This window comes from Falco rusticolus, chromosome 6, assembly GCF_015220075.1.
Source record: "Falco rusticolus isolate bFalRus1 chromosome 6, bFalRus1.pri, whole genome shotgun sequence".
NCBI lineage: Eukaryota > Metazoa > Chordata > Aves > Falconiformes > Falconidae > Falco > Falco rusticolus.
In genome coordinates, this window is record NC_051192.1 from 57,081,142 (window position 1) to 57,103,693 (window position 22,552).

A 22,552-nucleotide genomic window follows, 5' to 3' on the forward strand; every position below is an offset into this window, starting at 1 on the left:
AACTCTGTACAATAGGTTAAATCAGAAATGAGACTAAAAGCCTTGTTTTTTCTAGTGATACATGTGGATAAGCCTTTTTTTTTATAGTGTCTGTAAGATTTGCTTATATGTTATGGTAGCTTTACATTCCCTTCTGAAGAAATCAAAGGTAGTTCAGTAAACCTGATTTCTGTCTTAAATATATCTTCATTTTCCATTTATTGACAAATTACAGAATGTGTATATACATAGACTGCAGTATAGTATACAGACAAAGTTTAGAGAGGTTAGAAAACAGGCTAGAGAAGGATAGTGTGTGAAAGTAAAAATTGAATGCAGGGAAATTGGATGGGGAGGAATTAAACTCTCATGTGAGAAATGTTGTCACCATCTATGGATAATGGGATATGAAGAGAATGGTAAAATCCTTATGCTATTTGACAAAATGTTTTTTTACTGAGGATTTGCAGTTGAAACCTGCCAACAGTCAGGTTATTTTTAGGGACCTGGTTAAAAATGATCTAAAAAATTAATTGTGACAAGTTGATTTAGTGGATACTTTGAACAGACGTCTTCAATTCTGAAGTAGATTACTGTTACTTTGAAAAATTCATTCAGGATATCTTCGATCGCATCTGTTGATAAATGATGGAAATGCTGAAAAAATGGAAAAAACTCAGAGGAAATGGATGGCTAGTGGTGAGGGCATGAAAGAATGTGATGCTTGAAGTTGGCAATTCAGTGTTGAACTGATTAAATAAGATGCTGCATAGAAACAGTTTGGATGTTTCAAGTCAAATATGTATGAGTAGGATCCCATATGAGACTTCATGGTCTGAAGGAATTGATTGTAGAGTGCTGTTCTTGGTGATTGGGAGATTTTGTTTTAGAAGTGCAACCCTACTGAAGATCAAGTTAGTAAGAGGAAGGAAGAAACAAAACTTAACGACAAGTTTTGTCAGCTTCCCAGATTAATGTGTCAGAGGCCGTCAGAAATCGCAAAACTGTGATTTGGGGTTTATGTACTGAAGGAACATTCTGAACAGAATTTGGAGAGGATGTTACTCAAGTGGGTGAATACGGAAGCAAAAGGAGCCCATTAGCTGAATTTTGAAAGAAGAAATGAGTGATACAGGAAGAATGCCTAAAACTAAATCAAAGTCAGCAGTGCAGATTTCTGATAGGCTCCAGGTTGATTAAGCTGGATGTGGTGGTTTTTATTAATGTATTTAAATGATGTAAATAAAAAAAAAAGTTATATCATTTTCTAGGTTCCGTGCAAGTGGTGACATGGAATGAACAGTATCAAAAACTGACTACTAGTGATCAAAATGGACTCATCATTGTGTGGATGCTGTATAAAGGTATTCTACAGATTAAATTTGAGATGGGGATAATATTCCATCTTGTAAAAAACATTTTCCTATTTTCCTTTTCAGCAATTTTTTAACTGTTTTTCAGACTTCTTAGTTTGCAGACTGTAAGGCTCAAAATAGATTTAAAACAATTTCCAAGTTTTTATTGTAATACTTGTCTACATTTTTCATAGTGTAGTTACATATGAAAAGACATTTGTCCTCCAGAGCTACCTTAGCCATATGCTTGGTAAACTGCTCTAAATTTATTATCTGTGTTCCTCCCTTGGAAGAATATAGTATATTGAACAAAAAATACCCAGGAAGCAGTGCTTCTTTGTGTAGGTTCTGTTCTGGATATCTTTGTAATATTTAAATACTTCTGCAAAGTACATGAAGCATAGACATGTTTGTAAAACTACAAGAACTTAGCAACCCTGCTTAGAACATCAATTAAATACTTTCATAAAAACAATCTCTAGAAATGTTTAATTAAGGCAGTGAACCATTACGACTAACCAGTGTATTGCTGTAATTGGCTTTTATTGTTCTTGACCTTTTCACACATCCGTATACTTCTCTGGTATGTTTAAATTCATTTGAAAGCCAGCAAACCTCACAGGGAAATTACACACTTTCCAACATATGGGAATGAAAGTAAAGGGTTTTCTTTTTCTCTTGGGGATTTTTGTTTAATGAAAAATGGAAAGAAATAAAATCTCAGCTCAGATTCTCATTTCAAGAATAAAGAATATCACTTGATTGATCTTTCTGCCTGATATGTGGTGGCTACTGTCACAGAAATAATCTCTTAATTTTGGAAAAGAACCAGTAAATTATTTAATATGTATTCCTATCAAAGACTGTTCTTCCCTCCATTTATGTTTCCTAGTGTATTCTTGCCAGTTCTGAGATTACGCAAGCACAGATCTCTTCCTGTAGGGTCTCTCCTGTCTTTGGCTCCTGTCTCTGAAAGTAGCTCACACCTGAACACTAGGTTTCACAACAATTACATCTGTGTAGTCTGGGGGACACTGTAGCATAGTCTTGCTAGAGTTTTATGGGAAGGGCAGAATGTTGTTTTTAATTCCTTTCCAAAACTTACTGCTACTGTAGCTCTTTGTTGTATATGACACTGCAGAGTCGTATGTAACCTACTGTCTCACGTTTACTTATAAGCAGCCCAGGTTTCTCTTGTTTCATTGAAGACCAAATTTGATTGCTTGGTAACTCATAAACTTTGTGTGCTGTATTTGGGCTTTTTCAAAACAACGTCAGGAATTCATATTGCTAAGAAATCTCATTACAGTCCTATTTGCGTATCTTTCTAATTAGAGAGTAATTTTTCTCTTTGAGTTCAGTGATTAGCATGTACCTTGACTCCACTAGAGGATTATCAAATCAGAAGTATAACTCAGTTTTTCATTCACTACCAATAGGTGCTTGGTATGAAGAGATGATTAACAATAGAAATAAATCTGTTGTTCGAAGTATGAGCTGGAATGCTGATGGACAAAAGATTTGTATTGTATATGAAGATGGAGCTGTGATTGTTGGATCAGTGGATGGTAAAATTTAAGCTCTACTAATTGTGGTGTTACATAGCTTTTGTTTTCAGTATTATGTACATAGTGGCTCTGTTTCTCTAGATAAATACAATTGATAGTTACTTTTTAATTGTTGCTTTGACTTGCTTAAGCTGTTTTATTTTTTACATTGGTAACTTGCATCCTATTTTTGATTTTGTAGTATGTTTATTAAGTACAGTCGGTGTTCTATTACAGGCAATCGCATTTGGGGAAAAGACTTGAAAGGTACTCACCTGTGCCACGTGGCCTGGTCCTCTGATAGCAAAGTCTTACTCTTTGGAATGGCAAATGGAGAGATTCACATTTATGACAATCAGGGAAATTTTATTGTAAGTTCATGGTGGTATAATAAAGGTATTAACTTCAGCAAGCATAAATCCTTACTTCCTCTTAATTTATTTCATGTTTGTTTGTTTAGTTGGTGGATTTCAGTACTGAGAACTGGACAGGGTCTTGTGCATGAAGTTGTTGCTCAAGTTTTATGCAGCTGCAACTTTTTAATATAGTTATTTCTTTCTTGGGAGCTAAATGAATATTGCATCAACTAATGCCTTTTTGCCTTGCAATAGTTACTGAAATTGTAAAAATACATTTGGTGATACTAATTAAATTAAATTCATGTTAAAAGGACTAGCATGCTTTGTAGACTAAAGCAATAGTTTATTTTCTTATTGCCTCTGTCATTCTTTATTCCATAAGGAATGTTACGTGCTTCAGAGAAAACCTGATAAGTGGAAAAATGAAAGGAAGTGATTATAATATTGCTGCATTCCTACAACTTTGGTTTAGTTATTTATTTTTATCTGCTTACTTGGAGTATTGGACTATGACTATGACAAAATGCTAAACAGAACTAAACCACTATCTTTGAAAAGAGCAACATAATTGGAACCATATTCTTAACTTTTTAGATGCCTATTATGGTGAATTTTCTTTCCCTGTGTCCCTTTGCCTTCCTGTTTTCTTTTCTTTACCTTCCCCACTGTATCTATCTTTCTTACCACTGTGTGAGTCATGGCATTTCCAGCATGTGCTGTAAATCAGTGAAATTCTTTAAGTAAGTTGTCACTTCCCTGCCCGCCCCCCCCCCATCCCCCTTTATCAACAATATATATGGTTGTGCTCTGCCCCACCGTGCTCCCACCCCCCTTCCATAATTTACCTGGTAGCCCTTCTAGAAGTGATCCAGGTGCACTCTTTCAGAAAAAGCCCTTACCTGTGTTACCAGATGTACAGGGCTAATTATTAAAAAATAAACTTACCTTAATTGGTGTTCTAGTTCAGACACTTATTTTTTACAATTATTTTTATATATTTTTTTAAGACACTTCTATCAAGAAAAAGCTGACAAAGATTTTTTTTTTTTTTTTAAAATCTTTTGGCCAGGAATGGTTTGAAATTATTTTTGTTTTTTGCAAAGTGCCAGTGGGGTTCCTTATGTGTATGTGCATGTGGTGGGGACTTCTTGTTTGTTTGGGTTTGTTTCGTTTTCTGTGGTTTTAAGTTACTTTTCAAAGAATGAAAACACCAACGTTAAAGTACTTCTTAGTAGTTAAAATACATGTTTTCATTTGTCTGATCTGTCTGTGAATAAGGAATTCTTTCAAACTCTTAAAATTTTGAAAGTGTGAAGATTTTTTCTTGGGACAGGAAAAATTTTTTCCATAGACATCTTGTCTTCTGCAAGGTATCAGTAGAGAGATAAATTGTTCTTCTAAATAACATTTTGTATATGACTTTAAATGATTAACCATTCTTGTCTAGGTGAAAATGAAACTGAGTTGTTTGGTGAACTTAACTGGAGCATTCAGTATTGCTGGAATACACTGGTATCATGGTACAGAAGGCTACATTGAACCAGATTGTCCTTGTCTTGCTGTCTGTTATGACAATGGAAGATGCCAGATAATGAGAGATGAGAATGACCAGAGTAGGTACAAAATGTGTGTGCTAATTACTGAACTACTCTTGATCCAAAACATCTACTTGTGTTTATATTCTTGATGTTTATTTCTTAAAAACTAGATCCTGTTTTGATTGACACTGGTATGAATATAGTATGTATTCAGTGGAACCACTGTGGAAGCGTATTGGCGGTGGCAGGGTCCCTAAAAGCAACTTCTCAAGAAAAAGATGTAAACATTGTGCAGTTCTATACTCCGTTTGGTGAGGTAAAAATATTCAATATATATATTAAATGTTTTTTTTAATCTTAGAATGTTTTGTCTGTATGGTCATTACTGGTGGAGTTTGGATGCCAAAATGTAGGTGTTTAGTGTGTTTAATGTGCTCTAAGGTATCTAGGATATCTACCTGGATCTGGAAAGATGACACGGGACCAGGTACCCTTTTAGAACCGCAAGTTAGTGGCCAGTGCGAGAACCCAATTGCAAAGTGATGGGATATGTATAGTGTCTAACTTGGAACATCTAACTCGGATACGTCAGTTCAGACTATAGTCAGTAAGTGATTTGGAATGCTTAGGCAGCAGGTAAGATGCTAACTTAACCTCTGGGTATCAAATACAGTGAATGTTCCCCTCTATTTTTATGGCATCAGTAAAACTGAGAAACAGCTTCTGGTACCAGTAAAAGCAACGGCTCAGAAACCTCAGAAAATACTGTTTCTAATCTTCATTTGTCTGTTGGGCATATTGTCTTGTAAATGTTAAAAGACCGCTTTCCTATACATTTCTGTTCATGGTGCTACTCTTGCCTTGCAAGGTAATTTCAGATAATTTCACTTTCCCTCCTAGGCATATATCAGGAAATCAGTAAGTTAGTTTTACGTATCTGAGTGTGAGAAAGTTTGTCCCTTGTACAGAGGAAGTACTGGTTGGCTCTGGGGGTATCTGTGGTAAGCATATTGCTGTGACCTGTGCTGCGAAAGGGGTTAAGATGCAACATCATCTGTAGATTTTCCCTTAGTTGAAAGAATTAAATGGAACTGAAGACTTTGGGCAATAGTTATGTCTCTGGTTGCTGCTTCAGATCAACTGAAATAGGGGTTCCAGACTCTGTATCTAGTGTTTAGAAGTAAATTCTTCAGTGTTTAGAGTTGTTTTGTACTAGTTCTGATATTCAGGTACAGGCTTAACTTTTTGGAAGATGGTATCTTTTGAGAAATGTGTGACCAGCATTGGGACTTAATATTTACATCAGATCAAAGGCATGAAAAAGGTAGTTTAGGCACAAACTAAACTTTGTTTAGGCACAAAGTTATGCCCTCAAAAGGAAAGTTAGATTTAAGCATAAGTATTGGTGTTCTGCTGAGTAAAATATTGTATTCTTTTAAAGCCTAAGATTATTCAAAATTTTGCAGTAAATAGTAGATTAATGTATCCTTTATTACATATGTCTATATTATTGGCAAACAAAAAGTTTCCCGCAAACAAGTGCTCTGTGGGACTAAGGTTATAGTTTTTGAAAACATTTTTTCCAATTGTTGTGTTCAAATTCTACAGCAAAATAAAGATACAAAAAAGAGGGAAAGCTTATTTCTTTGCTAGCTGTTAATTGTAAATAGACATGTAACTGCCTTTTGTAGACTTTTTTATGAAAGGGAATAGAGAAGAGGAAAATGTCTGTTGCCTCACTGCAATTTGTGTACCTATGCGGTTAATTCATTGTATGCTCTTGGCATAGATTAGCTATATGCTTTTGTTTAAACTAACAGCTGTAGTTAAGGGTGTTATACATCAACTGACTAATACACTTCCAACATAAATGAAACTTCTGAGGCATGTCAGATATCAGTACTATTACTGTGTTTATTTTAGTAGCTACTGAAATTAAAAAGGTGATTCAAATTGTCAACCAAAGGAAAAAATGCTTGTACTGTCATTCTTCATCTATTATTTTTCTAAGCTGTCGCTGAGGTGGTTTAGTTTTTTCTGTCTGACAAAAAAAGAATTGAGGCAAAAGCAGTTTTATGGTAATGCGTGTTAAATAGATCCCTGTTTGTTTGTACGTGTATTGTAATTTGGAGTCATTATGGGGTACTGTAAAGAAGTTCTATGTTTGGTTTTTATCAACTATTGGAACTGTTTATGTATTTTTAGGGTGGTTTTCCTATGATAAATTCAGAACTCTTTCTTTCCTTGTTTTAAACAAGCATTTGCGCACACTGAAAGTTCCTGGCAAACAGGTATCTGCCTTGTCTTGGGAGGGAAGTGGACTGAAAATTGCACTAGCTGTTGATTCTTACATATATTTTGCAAACATTCGTCCAGATTACAAGGTATGTAGTAATGTGGCACCTAACTGTATTAATACAGGTTTCCTCTTACTCTCTTTCTGAATGAGTTGAAAAAGTAGCTTTCTCTAATACATAAATCAGTGCTTAACTTATGGTTGCTACTTGACTAACACTACTGAGCTGAAGTTTTAGTAGAATATGTGTGTCTGTTTTGGTGATGGAATGACTTAGCCATTGCTTTTATAATGAATTTGTGATTTTATTTTCGTAATAGGGAAATGTGAGCTTTGTTAATATTAACAGAATTGGGCATGATTCTAAATTTGGTAGTAATTGAGGCTGTCATGTAGGTAAGGCTCCAGTGTTTTCATTGCTGTTTGGTTATACTGAGTGGGCTAAGCAATACAATGGGAATTGCTTGAGCCTTACTTTTACTGCCTTTTTTTTTTTTTTTGGTAGTGAATTACTAGTTTAAAGCAGGAGTGTTTGTGTAGAACCTTGAGCAGCAGTAATGAATGCAACCTGATAACTGTTCTTCCTACTTATATTTCAGTTTCCAACATACCTTTTACAAATATGTATTGAGCTAATTCTAAATAATGATCTTGTCTACTGTATGGGTGTTTTTTGTGTTTTGTTTTGTTTTTTTTTAGTTAGGACTATTTAACTGTAAATTTACAGTTTAAAAAAAATAGCGATTACTGTTAAGTGTACAGTATTGTGTACCTTTTTTTTCCAACACAAGGTATGTTTTTTAATCATCAGTGTGTAACTACTGTGATTAAAGAGAGTGAGTGTGTAACATGAGGAACATACTGCTGCTATATTGAAATGTATTCTTCCTCTTGGTTGTGAAAAGTCATTGGTCAGGGAGTTAAAATCACGAATCTGTTAGAAGCAGTCTCAAATTGTTTGTTGTAAATCTGCTGGAAAAGACTTTGGAAATTAGAGCTGGTAATTAGTCTTGCAGGAAATGCTACCTAATGTTTATTCTGGGAAACATGTAACAGCTTTAAGAGAGGCCTGTTGCTGTTTCTTAAACTCATCAGTATCTATGAGACCATGTGTATTTCAGGATCTGGCACAGTTTGCAAATGAATAAGATTTTGAAACTTTAGTTTTAGAAACTGCTCTTTGTTACTTTTTTCCCTCTCCTTTTTGTATATTTATAGTGGAAAAATATGTGCTCAAATTTGTTCATTTATGCAGTAAATAAACACTTAACCTGTTAGTAGTATACTTGTTTCAATGTCAAATATTTTTATGGTGTGTTGTCCTTCCATAAATAATACACATTGCTACCACTATGTTCTTTGTGATTATATCTGTAACTCCATTTTAGGAACTAGATACTGTAAAAGGTGTCAGTCATTAAATGGTAGTGATTCAAAACTGTCATTAACTTAAACTGGATTGGAATTAATGACCTGGAGATGAAGTGTTAGTATCACATTACCAATCCACTGAATAATCCGGTTTTGTGTATTTTTCAAGTGTTAAGAGAAAGGGGTTTTAAAGTTAATGTGACAGTAAAAACTATGAATTGAGCTGATCTTTTTTAAACTATTCATAGTTTACATGGTGTCTTTTTGGAGTTGTAATACCAATTTAGAGTCTATAGTGCTAGTTGCATTTCTTCTGCTGTATTGTTCAAATCTACATTTGATTTCACTTTATATCCTTATCATACAGTATTCTGGGGTCCTTTGCCACTTCTTGAAATCAGTTCTAGGTTTGACAAACAGTTTACAGTTTACTGGCTTGTTACCTTGTAACTTATTCCTCTCATATAAATTTTGAATATTCAGAATAGTGTAAGTTCCAGTTTGCATCTCTGAAAAGGATCCTGTGGGTAGTGCTCTCAGCTGTCAAAAACTACCTTTATTCCAATCGTTTTATTGTCTTCCTCTATCCAAAATGAGCTTGATTTTCTTGAAAATCCAAGTAGGTCTTATCAGTTGGGTCATCTCTGTTCACATGACTGTTGCTTCTCTGAAAGATAATAAATAAGAGTAAATGAGTGAGGTACAACTTCCAGAGCTAAAAACATGACTGTCTAATGTCAATGTCATTCTAATTCTATTATTTATTACTTCTTTTTTTTTTACATCTCTACCTTGTGTGAAAGCTAGATTTACTGATTTGTGATTCCCAGAACCATAATGCTTTTTACATCTCCCCACTCTTGTTCCTCTGGCTATATTCCACAGCATTGTGTTTGAATTCCCATAGAACTGTACTTGAGTGAAAACCTTTGGGTTCTGCCAATTTATTACCATTCAGTTTGTAGATCTATTCTAAAAGTTCTCTTGCTGATGCTTGATCATCTTGGTTTCATTCCCTGTGGAGTGTGGGAACCCTTCTGGCCAGCTCTCTCACAAGCTCTCTCTTCTCCTTCTACTAAATGCTGATGCAGAGAATTCTGTTATTTTTTTCTACAGTTGCATCACCATCTTTAAGTGGTTTGCTTTATATCTTGTTTATTTGTCAGCTTCACCTCCTTTCTGAGATATTTTTGGATTCTGCTGTGTTAGAGAGGGTTTTCATTGTTAATTTCTATAATTAAAATCAGTGGACTGCAATAAAATACATCATGATTTTTGCAGTGTTTGGATATCCCATTTCTTCTTTTGCCTTTTTGCCTTTTCTCCCACCCGTTAATGAATAATTATATTGTTCTGGCAGGGAAGGGAGGGTTTTTCTCATGTTACTAATATGGAAAAGGTGATGTGAGTTGATATAGTGCTCTAATATAATTGCTTATTTTTTGTCTGCTTCAGCAGTTGCACTGTTTGAGGTGTTTATTCTTGGAAACAAACTTCGAGTTTCCAAATCAGTAGTCATAGAGCAAGAATTTTCATGGCAAACCCCATCATCACAGTGGGTTTTCCTGTGTACCTGCCGAACAAGGAAGAAATAAGGAGAAGTGAGATCTTGTCACATTTTGAGGTTGATCCTCCAGGTCTGATTGTGACATGTTATTCTGTGTGATGGGAAGGCTTCTTTTGCCAGTTTAATAGTATGAAACTAATTTATTACCAGAGCTGTGTTCACATACTTTCAATGTATCAGTTCATCACTTGACAGGTAAAGTATATTGAATACTGATTGTGTATATGAAATAAACACTTTCTTTTGTAGCTGTGAAAAATGTATTATCAAATTTTTATAATTTCTGATAGGTTTTATCAAAATTGTCTCTCTTGGCAGTGGGGTTACTGCTCCAATACGGTTGTTTACGCGTATACCCGACCTGATCGTCCAGAATACTGTGTAGTCTTTTGGGACACAAAAAACAATGAGAAGTATGTGAAATATGTCAAGAGCTTGATTTCCATAACGACTTATGGAGACTTCTGTGTTCTAGCCACTAAAGCAGATGAAAATCAACCTCAGGTAAAGTCTTTTTCTTAAATTTTCATTTGAAATGCTCTGTTCCACATGCCAGTGCTTTATAGCTGGAACAAGATGAAATGTAAAATTCTGAGTGTGTCATTCAGTTGTCATTTGACAGAATGGCACTTGAATGGGCTTGGTGCTTAAAAACAAAGAGCCTCAACAAACATAATAATGAAAATGTGCAGACTGATTAACTGCCTGTGTGCTTTTAACTCCTTGTAGCCATTAGTCACTTAATGAAACCGCAGCCTTCCAGACTAATGTTTCTAGAGACTTGTTCTAAGTATTTCTAAAGACAAGTTAAAAGCAGGAGAGCATCAGAATGGTAACAAATATTTAATTAGTCAGAAGTGGGGGAAAAAAGGGAGGGGGGAATTTTTTAGGTGGTATAAATTACGTTACCACAAACTGCTCCATTTGTTTGTTTATTTTAAAGGTAGTGACAAATGATATGATAAATATATTCTTTGGTTAATGTACTTTCTGTTAGTGTGATGTTAACTGTTACACACGGTTTTTCTTACTGAGTTCACTGTGAATTATTTCTTATATTGCTTGTATATTGCTTACAAAGGAAGAGCATGAGATGGAGTCAAATGGTGCAACGGTAAAGAAAAAAATTCTTTAGTGCTGCTTTGCTTGATTGTGCAATAAATGGTGTACTGTTATATAGATGGCAAATATGGTATACATGATCAAAATGATTTGGTGAAATTGAGTCCAATAAAATGAGATTTTTCTGTGCTGTATTTTTAAAGCAGGAAACAAACAGTGGAGGGACTTGGTGTAACTTTCTTGAGCATAAATGAAATTTTATTTTAAATTTAATTTTAAATTTTAAATCTGAAAATTACAGATAATAAGCATCTTTCAATTCTTTTGAAATGACTCCAGCGTAATTATTAACACTGTGGGGGGTCAGCTTTTAGGAAATGAACAAACTTATCCTTTGGGTAGCAGTTCATTACAGTTGCTTTCTGAAAAACAGGTTTGTTTTGCAATACTTTTGTTCATTAGAATTGTGATTTCAAGATGGCAAAATGTACAGCAATAGCTGATGGGGCAAAAAAGACTAATTTCAGCAGGAACTATTTAAAGGTATTGCAAGTGGATGTGAATGTCAGGAAGTTATGAAAAATACTTTTGAGAGGTGTTTATCGGTGGCAGAACCAGAAAAATAAATAAATTAATTAAAATAAATCCTTGTTCAGATCTTTTTCTTTGAAAGAATGAAGTTCATACAAAAAACTAAATTATACCATTCCCACATGATTAATAAGTTATCAGTCTGTCAGTTTAAAGGGGTAATCTGTACACTTGCTGTAGTCTACTACCACAATTACATGAGTTGTTCTGGAGATAAAAGAGGTATGAAGAACTAATTATATTCCATTTCCTGGAGAGTCAGGATAACCAGTTTTGAGTTTTGGCAGCCCTGGCTTTTTTTTTTAGCCTAAATACTTTTACTGTAAAGTTCCTACTTGATTTCCACACTTCTCATTCAAGACATTCTTATTTCCCTGTGCAATCATCATAAAGCTATGTAATTCTTGATTTGGGTCTGGAAAAAAGCATACATCAGCAACAAGAATGAAGCATTGATGTCTAGGTCGATTTTTATTTTTTTGCATCTTCCTGAATTTAGCAGACCAATCCGAGGTATCTATGCTATCAAAGCCTTCCTGAGCAGGATCACAAGAAGGGCAAAACTAACAAAACTCATTTTGTAGTGTCTGTCGTACTGCAGGGCGGAGGGATAGCCTTTATTCACAGTCCTCCCCGCATTGTACCCCTCTTGGAGGTTCAAGGAAATTGACGTCTGCAAAGGTCCTAGGGTACACAAGGGCCCTAACTTCTGGGAGCTAGCCAGGGGGTCTGATGCAGTTTATTAGATTATCTTTTGCACGAACAGCTAGGTGAGAGTTGAGTCACTGAGAAATTGCTGGTGTATCACACTAGTAAATAATCGCAGTACAGTGTGTGCCTTACGTAGCAGGGGTGAGACACAGTCTGTCTTGCCCACGTTACCTGCAGACCCTGTGGCAGTACATCCTACGTATTGTAATTTTGCCTGGTAGATTTGCTCCTTCGCTTAAAACAGCTGATCGTTTTCCTGTTTCATGCTTGGCTTTGGTTATAGTGCTAATTGGCAAACATCTCATTACTCTCATGTTTATGGTGCTTTATATTTACTGCAGTCACGGTCCCTCTGTTTTCTGTTGGTGATCAGCATCGGATTGTGTGAAACGTGGGTTATGAGATATACCTTCACAGAAAACCTTGTACTGTTTACTAATTTACAGAAAACGTGATAATAACGACACTTGTTTTTATTTCCGTACAGTATGTGCTGGTTCTCTGCAATTCTATTGGCACTCCCTTGGACCCAAAATATATTGATATTGGTAAGCAATTTGCAATAGTCTTATTCTGTTGGGTTTTTTTCTCGTCTTTATAATGAATTTCTTATGCAAGTCTGTCGTTCAATGAGCAATCACTGGTAACAGCCCTTGCATCTAAATGTTGTGATCTTGTATTGTATGTGTGGTTGTAACTATGATTTTATCTTGGCTTCTCACTTCTACTTGGACTCTCCCTGAATGTAATAAACATTTAGGGATTCCGTAGTCAGGGATTCCGATGTTGTGAACTGTAATTTGTGTTGGAAATGACTCATTAATTACTCTGTTAATAAAAATAGTGGCTTATAAAACCAGTCCTATTCCTTATTAGAAATGGCTAAATTTAAACTGATTCTTGTAGTTCATGCAAACTATTTACAATAGAATTCTTAAAAATCATTACTTTTCCTTTTTTTTTTTTTTTTTAATGGATGTTCTTGGTGATTCAGATTTTCATTCACAACAGTCATAATCTCCTTTTTAAGAAAATATACTTTCTGGAAGGGGGTCTAGTTGCTCAGAGCAACTGAAATAGTTTAATTTAGACTTTCATTTGAAAATAATGTGTTGCTGCTTCCCAAATATCTTAAAGATCAACTTATCATATTTGTGTTGATAATATATTTTCCTTCCTCATGATTGCTTTATCTAAATAGTTTCAGATTATAAATGAAAAATAAAAAAATTATAAAAATCGGTGGATTATCATAGAAGTACAAAAATGCCCTCAAATCCTAAATAGATCTGAGTTCCAGGCTTTCCCTACTGCTTGTTTGGTGCAAGTGTGGAACAGGACATTGACAAGTAATTGCAAACCACTGTTTTCTGGGAGTTTTGCTGGAGAATAAAGGTCATTGATTCCACACACACACCCACACACAGATGAAAGAAGTGCAGGCAAACTGACGAATTAATCAGCATTTTGATTAATTAATCCACTTTTGTTTGTTCTGGTTTTTGCTTTATTTTTGGTTTGTTATCCAAATGAATCTGGATTTGGATTCAAAGTAGATACTGTGAACCCCATTTACATTTTCTTTTTGAAGCTCGATTCTTTGATTAACTTTTCTGTTTTGTTGAAAGGCTAAGTCATTTGTAATGAAGTTTTAACAAAAATAATTACTTGCTTTTGAATGAGAGAGTATCGTTACTTAAATGAAAAGTATGTACTTATTTTTAGAATTTCTTTAGTTTAGTTACCTGTTAGAAGGTATATTTGGCAGTAGACATCTAATGTGATTTGGCTACATTAGAAAGGTGGGATACACTATAGCACTGCTGTGCTCAGTGGTATAACACTCTGTGACCATACTAAAATACTTCTGAAAAGAGATAATTCTGTGCATGGTTGATACAGCAGAGGAGCGTAGCCATATTGGAACAAGTTATGGATAAAACCAGATTGCTTACTGTAAACCTGGAAAAATTCCTCTCCTCTTATTTTATTAATGTACAGGTGTCTATTTAATATGTAGTATGTAGCTTTGGATGGGTTTAATTTTTAAATAAACCAAACCAAAATCTTTTCCCTGTCCTTGCCAAAAAGAGATGTAGCTATCCTGACAAGAAACCTCATGAACTTGTTTCAATGTAAATTGCCTCCTAGAGCCATTGTTTCATCCTCTCTGCAAAAAGCAGTTGTTCTGTCTAAATTAATCTTACTAGAGAAGTTAGTTCCAAGCTGTAGTACTAATACTTGGTGTTAGAATTGAACAATAAACAAACAGCCATTCTATCTGATAAAATAGATGGGGAAAGTGACTAGCAAAGTTTTGGTAAGACAGAAATGATGAGGAAAGTAATGTGAAGAACTATAAACCAAGGAAGTAACAACAATTCACAGCAGAATATAGGCAGGATTCCCTCACCCCCCACCCCAGAACAGATTAGTTGAGATCATAAATATTATTATTTTCCTCAACCAATACTACTAAACAGTTTTTTTTATATATTAACTGAGTTTGTAACTGTCATAACACTGTTCATTTTTTCAGTGATAGCGGGAGAAAATCAGCTGTAAGTCAAATATATATTATGAAATTCGTGCCCTATATTGTAGATCATAATTAAAATGAAGGGTATCCTGCTCTGATGAATCAGTTTGACTTTTGTTGTATGGAATGTGTATGAAATATTGTGGTACATTTTTAGTCCCATAATTTCTGTCTATGTCAATTTGATACCCTCTTGCCACCTTTTACAATAGGGATGGCACATCAGAATCTTAAGGAATAAAGTGCCCAGGAAATTCAATACCAAGAATTTTACAATGGATGAAGAAAAAAACAAACAAAAACAACCCAAAACTGAGCACTGAAGTAAGATGTGGTGGGTGGTTGTGGTGTGGGTGGGGTGTCTGTTGTGTCCCCCTGTCCTGTCCCCACATCTGATCAGATGTCTGTACTATGTGTGCCTACTGGTCTCCTGGATTTACTTGACAGGTGGGTTTGGGGCAGTGGGAGGAGGATTCAGGGATTTACAGGGAGTAGTTCATCTATTTCTACAGTTGACATCTAAAACAAGTTCAATGAATCATTCCTGAAAGAGATCTTTTTGCTCTCCATTGGGTAGAAAGAAGCCCAGGGCAACCAGCTTGTCTTTGTCAGAGATGCCTAAAAATAGGGTACACATCTAACTCCACATTTAAACTCTTCCCTTTGCATTTTTCTAGTGCTCTGTACGTGTGAGCTTTCTAAATCTATTTGTGAATTTTTATTTATTTACATTATAAGCAAATTTATCAGTATCTTTACAATTCCCCCATTACGACCCATCTCCCTACAGCTGTCTACACAAAAAAAGGATCTTCTTCAGTGACTGAAAACAGTTAAAGAGAAATGCTATTTAACTGAAAATGCTGCTATTGTTCCAAATGCATTTGAATTGTGTTGAAGAGATTAAACAATCTGGAAGAAGCTTCTCTTCCTTTAGCTTAACTAAGCTTTCTGAATTCTGCTGCGGTTCCCTCCAGTGTCAGAGGTTCAGTTTAGTGCATAGATTTACCATGCTTTTTCCTAGTGTGAGTTAATTTGTGAAAATGCTAGGCAACCTTCAGCCTCATAGACAGGCAAATACTTGAGGCTAGGAATATTTGCATTTTTTAGTCCTGAAAAATTTCTGTAGTCTCAGTAGTTCAAACATAACAAGCAAGTCTTTCATTGCTGCTGTGTAGTAAAGACAGCCAAAGAGTCAACCCTTTTTTAATATATGCGTCCTATAAGACTAAAGTTAGCCCACCAAACTTACGGATGAGATTGAGGGTGAAAGTGAAAAGCAAACGCCTATAAATGAAATGCTTTTGGAACATACTGGGCTGGTTTTATCATAGCTGCTTTCCTCTTTTGTAACTTTTGAAGATACAGATTTATAGAACAACTTGAAATGTTTCTAATGTGAGGTCAGTTTGTGCGAGGTGTAGACAGCTGTACACATTCAAGGTCTTAATATACAGTATATCATGCTTATTATCACAGTTGGAGCTTCTTGGCAGTAGAAAATATAATTGTTCCAGTTTGACAGGGTGCTGAGCTTAAGCAGCTGGCTGGCCTTGCTGAGGTCAATAGAGAGAGAAGACCTTGTAAAACCTTAAAGGCAGAAGACCTTTCTGTAAGTTGTTTAAAAATTCCAGTTGGTGCACCATTTCTAACAAAATCATGATCCCTTTGTCCTGTTTATAATTGATTTTTCATTTATCTGCTGAGAGTAATCATTAATAGTTTAAGATAGCACCAATATAAAAGTAAAATCAACATATCTCTTAGAATAATTGGAGGAGTGCTACTGATTTATGAAAAACATAGTCATATATGTGGAATTCTTTTTCTTCTTTCTACTGAAACAGTTTTTCAGGCTATTCTTTTAGTAAAGTGATAAATTGTTGCATTGAGTTCTCTCCAGAAATAATTTACTTAGGTAATTTTTGTTTTGAGCTCTTGTTTTTGTTTCAGACTTCCAAGTACCATCTTTCAGAATGGTTTAAAAACACTTAGGTGGTTAGTTTATTTGATTTTCATAAGTGCTTATGAAAAATGCCTCCTTGTATAGTAGGATGTTCCTCAACAGACCGCTTGGTATCTGTGTACTTCTGTCTATTCTTAAGTGGGTGTTCATGACTGCCATGAATTTAAACTAAATTTTTTTTGACTGGCTGTAATTACTGCAAATTGAACACACATCATCTTTTTTTTTTTTTTACCAGACTGCCCCTTGTTGGAATTGTAATCACCTGGTGCTCTACTTAACATAAAGATTTTACTCCTCCTTGAGACTCTGGTGCCCTGCAGGTCTCTTGGGCTCTGACCTGGTAGAAAATTGATAGTGGGGGGAAAAAAAAAGACTGCTAATCTAGGGATGCAAAGTAGCTGGTGGAGCCTTTGAATAATGCATCTGAGAATGTGTGTTAGGGCACAATTTGTACAAATTGTCAGTTTATATAATTTTATAAAAATGTTTCAGCAAAGTGCTATTAATGTTCTAACAACAAAGTAATTGGGATGGTGCACAATGTTTGATTTGCCCCCAGAAGATGCAAATCTCATGTTGTTGGGCTCTAAGCCAATAGTTCAAGGTCTCTCTCAAAAAAAAAGTGATTATTACCTTTATTCTGTTGAATTTTTAATTATGTCATTAGCTTTCTAATACTTGCCTCTGCTATGATGGCAAAGAGGATTAATCAGTCATTATGTGGTGAAGGGCCATCACTTCAACTTTCTTTAGACATTGATGGATGGTAACATCTTAAAGCTCTTCCTCATGTTGCTTTTTTTGTCCAAGGGCATTTTTCTTCCTGTGCCTTGTTTTTAGGGTCCTTTACAATAGCTAGTGTTTGCTAGTGCATAAATTAGTCTTTTCTCCATTGTCTAGCATTATTATGTTCCATCCTACTAAGGTACAAAAATGAAGCAACACAGTTTCTTCTGTGCTTGTTTCACAGGCTTTTTGTCAAAAGTTCTTTCATGAATAACTAAACATAAATTACAGAAGGTTAAATATCTTGTTATATAATATCTTTTTAATGGAAACACAACAGATGGTATCTGCTAAGAAAATGTCACTTAGGCTGGATTATATCATCTTCTTACATGTGCTTAGGAGCGCTGACATAATGAAGTGTTGAGTTATCTTTCACATGTGTGTTCGTGCCCAGTGAAAGGAATACAACAGCCTGATCAGCGTGCATGTGGGTTAAAGGCAGAGTGCTGGAGTCATGCCTAGGTGTCTTGCCTCCCTCCTGGATGCCAACAAGAATGACTGACCTACCTGTGAAACAGCACTTAAAGTTGTTCCTGTTACTTAAAGTTGATAATTTTTTAGTATTTGTTCTTCTGTAAACTGTGGTCATTCCCGAGTTGTCCCATGTGCAGTTCAGTTGTCCCTGCTGCTGTCTGATGTTCTCCTCTATTTATAAGCTAACAATTCTAAAGCCATTTGAATCAAGCCCTAAAATGAGGTAGATGTTATTGATCAGACAAAGTTTGTCCCAGTTTCTCAGGAACAGCCTGTAACAGACTGTTAGTAACAGTTTAGTCTTGTGTCTGTCAGATTGCTTTCTCTCCATCAGATTTAGGTGGGATTACTTTTCTCTCTTGTGTTTGTATATCCTGTTTCATATACTGGAAAGTGTCTCAGCTTTTTCATGCAGCTAAGTAAAATAGTCATGGATTTTGTTTTCCATCTGCTATTTTGTAAAGATTAGACATGAAAGCAGGTGTGTTCTGTCTGTTTTGGAGTGAGATGGAGTGAGTGTGGATGAAATGCAGACACTGCAGAAAGCTATTAGAGATTCCTGGATATTTAAGAAATTAAGTTTCTCTCCTTAAGGGAGGAGGTTTTATGAAGCAGCAGTGAAGAGAAATGAGGTGAGAAGAGAAAAAAAAGGCCAGGGAAAACTTAGAAGGCGCAGTTGTTTCACATGTTGTTGGTGTTTTGATGGGATGGTATGTTTAATCTTTTTCAGTATGTAATTGCTAAAAGGTCACCTGTTTAACATATTTTCAAGGTCTGAAAACTGAGTATTAAGACATTAATACTGAAGGTAGCTAGCTGCAAAATAAGTGGGAAGAGCTAGGCAATCTAAGAAGTCAGTATTTAGCATAGAAAGCTGCTGTGCAGTAGAAATGCTGAGCAGAGGAGTGTCCAAATCTCTTGCCTCCTTCTCACTTAAGGTGCTTTTTTTTCTGCTTGCTTAATAGTCAGAACATGAATTCTTGGAAAAGCACAGATGCCCGAGCTGCTACAATCAAGGCCACTGTATAAGATGATAGTACCTCCCTTTACTGAAGGAAACTAAGTAGCTAAACCAGCTGCCTAGAAAGGTATTCTAGATCTTAGCTTGAAGGTATTGAAAGGAGCCTTTCCTTTCCCAAGAAAGGACAAATCCTGTTCCTTCCTTCTCTGCCTCAGTAACAGCCCAGACTTGGAGTGGCTGGGGCATCCTGTCCTCATGTTGAATCTATGCTGTTACACAGTCAAAAAGGAAAGCATTTTAGGAGCAGAGTGTAGCCCAGTGAATAAGGCTCTGAGATGAAAGGGGAATAGAACAGAATACTTTGTTGGAAGGGAGCTAACAATGATCATCTAGTTCAACTGCCTGACCACGCTAGGGCTGACCAATAGTTAAGCGTATTTTTCAAATGCTTCTTAAACACTGACAGGCTTGGGGCATCCACCACCTCTCTGTTCCAGTGTCTGACCACCCTCTCGGTAAAGAAATGCTTCCTAATTTCCAGTCTAGACTTGGATTTTAGTTTATTTTTCCACAGATTTTTTTTGTTTGTATTTTTTGTTTGCTTGTTTAATAACTGTCCAGTATAAAATGCTAAAGCAATTCTAGAAAAAATCCTGTATGTCCTACTTTCATGCAACTGTTTAAGCTATATAGGCAATTTTGTAAAAGCATCAGTTCCCACATATACTTGCTGCTCTTCCAGATGTGTTTTTGAATGGATCTGATCCTGGTGACTGTGTCTGCATGCTCTGTGTCCCCTTCCATGCGATTTCACATTTGGCTTAAATCCAATCATCATTTAGCCCTGCCCTCCATGCTGGCTGCTCATTCCTGCCCTCTCCAGCATTTGTGATTTTTCTCTTTAATCCAACTAAAACTAATCTTTTATTTATTTAATTTTGAGGCCAGTTAAATGAATGACCTGATCCAACTTACTCTGTGGTCAAGCTACTGCTAGAGCTGGTATAGAAGAAGTGCCAAGGAAATGTATCAGGGGTTGGTGTGTGGGATTTTTTTGACAGCAACAATCAGTTTAAGTCTTAGGCATGTTCATAAAATGCCTAATTGATTGTATTCCTCTGGATAAAGCATAGATGTGTTGCCATCTTGTTTCTGGATCACAACAGAAGTTATATGAACATCCTTTTTTTCCCAGATTGGGGTACTTCAGTGTGTGCACAAATGACTAAGTTTAGGCTTCATGGAAGCTGTAGGTCAAAAAGGAAGTCACCTAATGAGTCTGAGGAATGCCCATGGCTTTCAGATATGGCCTTGCTTTAGCATTGTCTTGGACTAAAGTGTTTAAACGCTGACTAAGCTGAGTCCAAATGTGAGGCTTAGTACTAAAATCTAGTGATTTGAGCAAGAGGAAATCTTATTCCCTCACAGGTCAGGAGATTCTCATGTTTCATTTTTAAAGGATAAAAGGGTGGATTATTATGGCATGTACAGCTGCAAGGTAATAAAAGAAACAGGAAATACATAGATTTGTTTAATGCTGTTAATGAAATGGGAGACTGTATCCTTCAGTTCTATGTGACTAATTATTGAAATGAATGTGATTATATAAAATATACTGAGTTGTATATAATGTGAGCAATACAGTTGTTTACATGTTAAGCATCATCACTAAGCCTTCTTACAGGGTATTTACATTTATACTAAAAATTATAATACAGCCATTGGGTAGCTTATGTAATCCTCTTGGTTTCAAAGAAATGAAATCTGTTCAACCAATCTTCCCGTCTGTCTGTCGTAGCCCTGCTCTTCTTTATGGCAGGCTTATAGCTCCCTCCAGAGTTCTGTTCTGTGTTAAAATACAGAAAAAATTGAGATTCACTGTAAAATAATTAGATTTTGTGCGCACAGCATGTTATATGTATGACTCAATGTTTCACTAACAGGCTGAGATACACAATTCTTTTGAATTTCCCTGTTTTGTCTGGTAGTGTACTGGTTTACTTGTAGAATTTGAAGATATTGAGGGATTTAATTGATAGGTTTCTACATTTTTCTATGCCTTTTTATGTGTTCACTGGTTTTCAGAAAGTTGAAACAAAGAATTGTCAAAAGGCCATAATACATTCAAGAGAGTGTATCACAAAGAATAATGTAATGGTTTGAGTGCATATATATATATATACACACTTTTTTTCCTTTGTTCACCGAACATTGACAGCTGGAACAAGATACCCAATTTACCTGCGTATTCTAAATTGACTTAGGGCTAAAGTAAAGACAATTTCCTGCCTTCCTACACTGATCTTTGGATGCAAAGAAGTAAGACTAAGTGCATGCTTTGCTATGTATTTAATTTGCTGCCATGCAGATAATAGCTGGGCCAAATAACAATTCCTTAAGATACCAACAGCATGTCTAGGTCTTCTCTAACTCAAAATTTCTTAACTGTTCCTAAGTGGCACCAATCAGAGAAACTCTTCTAGACCGTCAACTTTTGAGTTCTTCCTTGTATTTGAATAATTACAAATATGTCAGATATGGGGGTACTTTATAGATCATCTTGAGATTTGAGATATCCCTGAATTGGTCATTAACTTGAAAATTTTTCTATATGTATTTGATGTCTTCTGCATTAGCACACGGAAATTTGCTGAAATAATAGGAACAAAAGTGTTAATTTTAAAATCAGGACTCTTTACAGGATTTCTCTGTTCTTCTGAACAAGGCCCCAGTGAAATTTCTTAGCAATTAATGAAAACTGCTGCTAGGTTGTGTGGTGTGTTTTTTGTTTTCGTTTGATTTTTGCTTTTAACCTATAGAGGTGTGGTTTCATGCACCTGGGAAAAAGTTTATAAATCAGCATCCAGTCCAATACTTGCTGCTCTAATTTTACAACCATTTGGGTTTCATAACAGGGCCGTTGTTTGTCACAATGACCAAAACACATGTGATAGCAGCTTCAAAAGAAGCGTTTTACATCTGGCAGTACCGTGTGGCCAAGAAGCTCACAGCCATGGAAATTAATCAGGTAGCACGGACCAGAAAAGAAGGCAGGGAAAGGTTTGTCTTCAGGCTTTGTCATTTTTCTTCCTTTGCATTGGTGTCATTGATAATGATGGATTCTCCTATGCTTAAAATGTGAACTCTGTCTTTTCATTTTTTTATTTAGATTTGTTGACTTTTAGGCCTGTAAGATTAAATACTAAAGAATAGTTTTTCCATAACAAATGTGTGTGTGATCCAAATCTTGTAGACTTTTTTTGATTAGTTCCTGTTAAGTGTCTGCATTTACTCGCTGCCTGCTTCCCTTAGAGCTGTATGTCTTGAAGCTTCCCCCGCCCCCTCCTTTTTCTCCTCTGTACTTTTAATTTCTAGGCAGCTATATTCCCTCTGATAACTTTAACTGCTTCTTGTGTGTCAATGGCTATAAGGATATAGTCAATC

The 22,552-nt window shown here is 35.6% G+C and overlaps 1 protein-coding gene across 4 annotated transcripts in view; it reads left to right on the plus strand.

Moving 5' to 3' along the window:
• The window catches only part of WDR35 (WD repeat domain 35), a 49,935-nt gene that overhangs the window by 3,867 nt on the left and 23,516 nt on the right, over nucleotides 1-22,552 (plus strand). For 2 of the 4 annotated variants that reach the window (XM_037392050.1, XM_037392049.1), the window contains exons 4-13: nucleotides 1,251-1,343; nucleotides 2,774-2,902; nucleotides 3,119-3,252; nucleotides 4,688-4,853; nucleotides 4,949-5,094; nucleotides 7,037-7,162; nucleotides 10,331-10,516; nucleotides 11,094-11,126; nucleotides 12,864-12,924; nucleotides 22,024-22,168. In XM_037392050.1, the coding sequence (XP_037247947.1) occupies nucleotides 1,251-1,343; nucleotides 2,774-2,902; nucleotides 3,119-3,252; nucleotides 4,688-4,853; nucleotides 4,949-5,094; nucleotides 7,037-7,162; nucleotides 10,331-10,516; nucleotides 11,094-11,126; nucleotides 12,864-12,924; nucleotides 22,024-22,168 (1,219 nt within the window). The remainder of the gene's footprint in view (nucleotides 1-1,250; nucleotides 1,344-2,773; nucleotides 2,903-3,118; nucleotides 3,253-4,687; nucleotides 4,854-4,948; nucleotides 5,095-7,036; nucleotides 7,163-10,330; nucleotides 10,517-11,093; nucleotides 11,127-12,863; nucleotides 12,925-22,023; nucleotides 22,169-22,552) is intronic. The other 2 variants (XM_037392051.1, XM_037392052.1) reach the window with 1 other exon arrangement.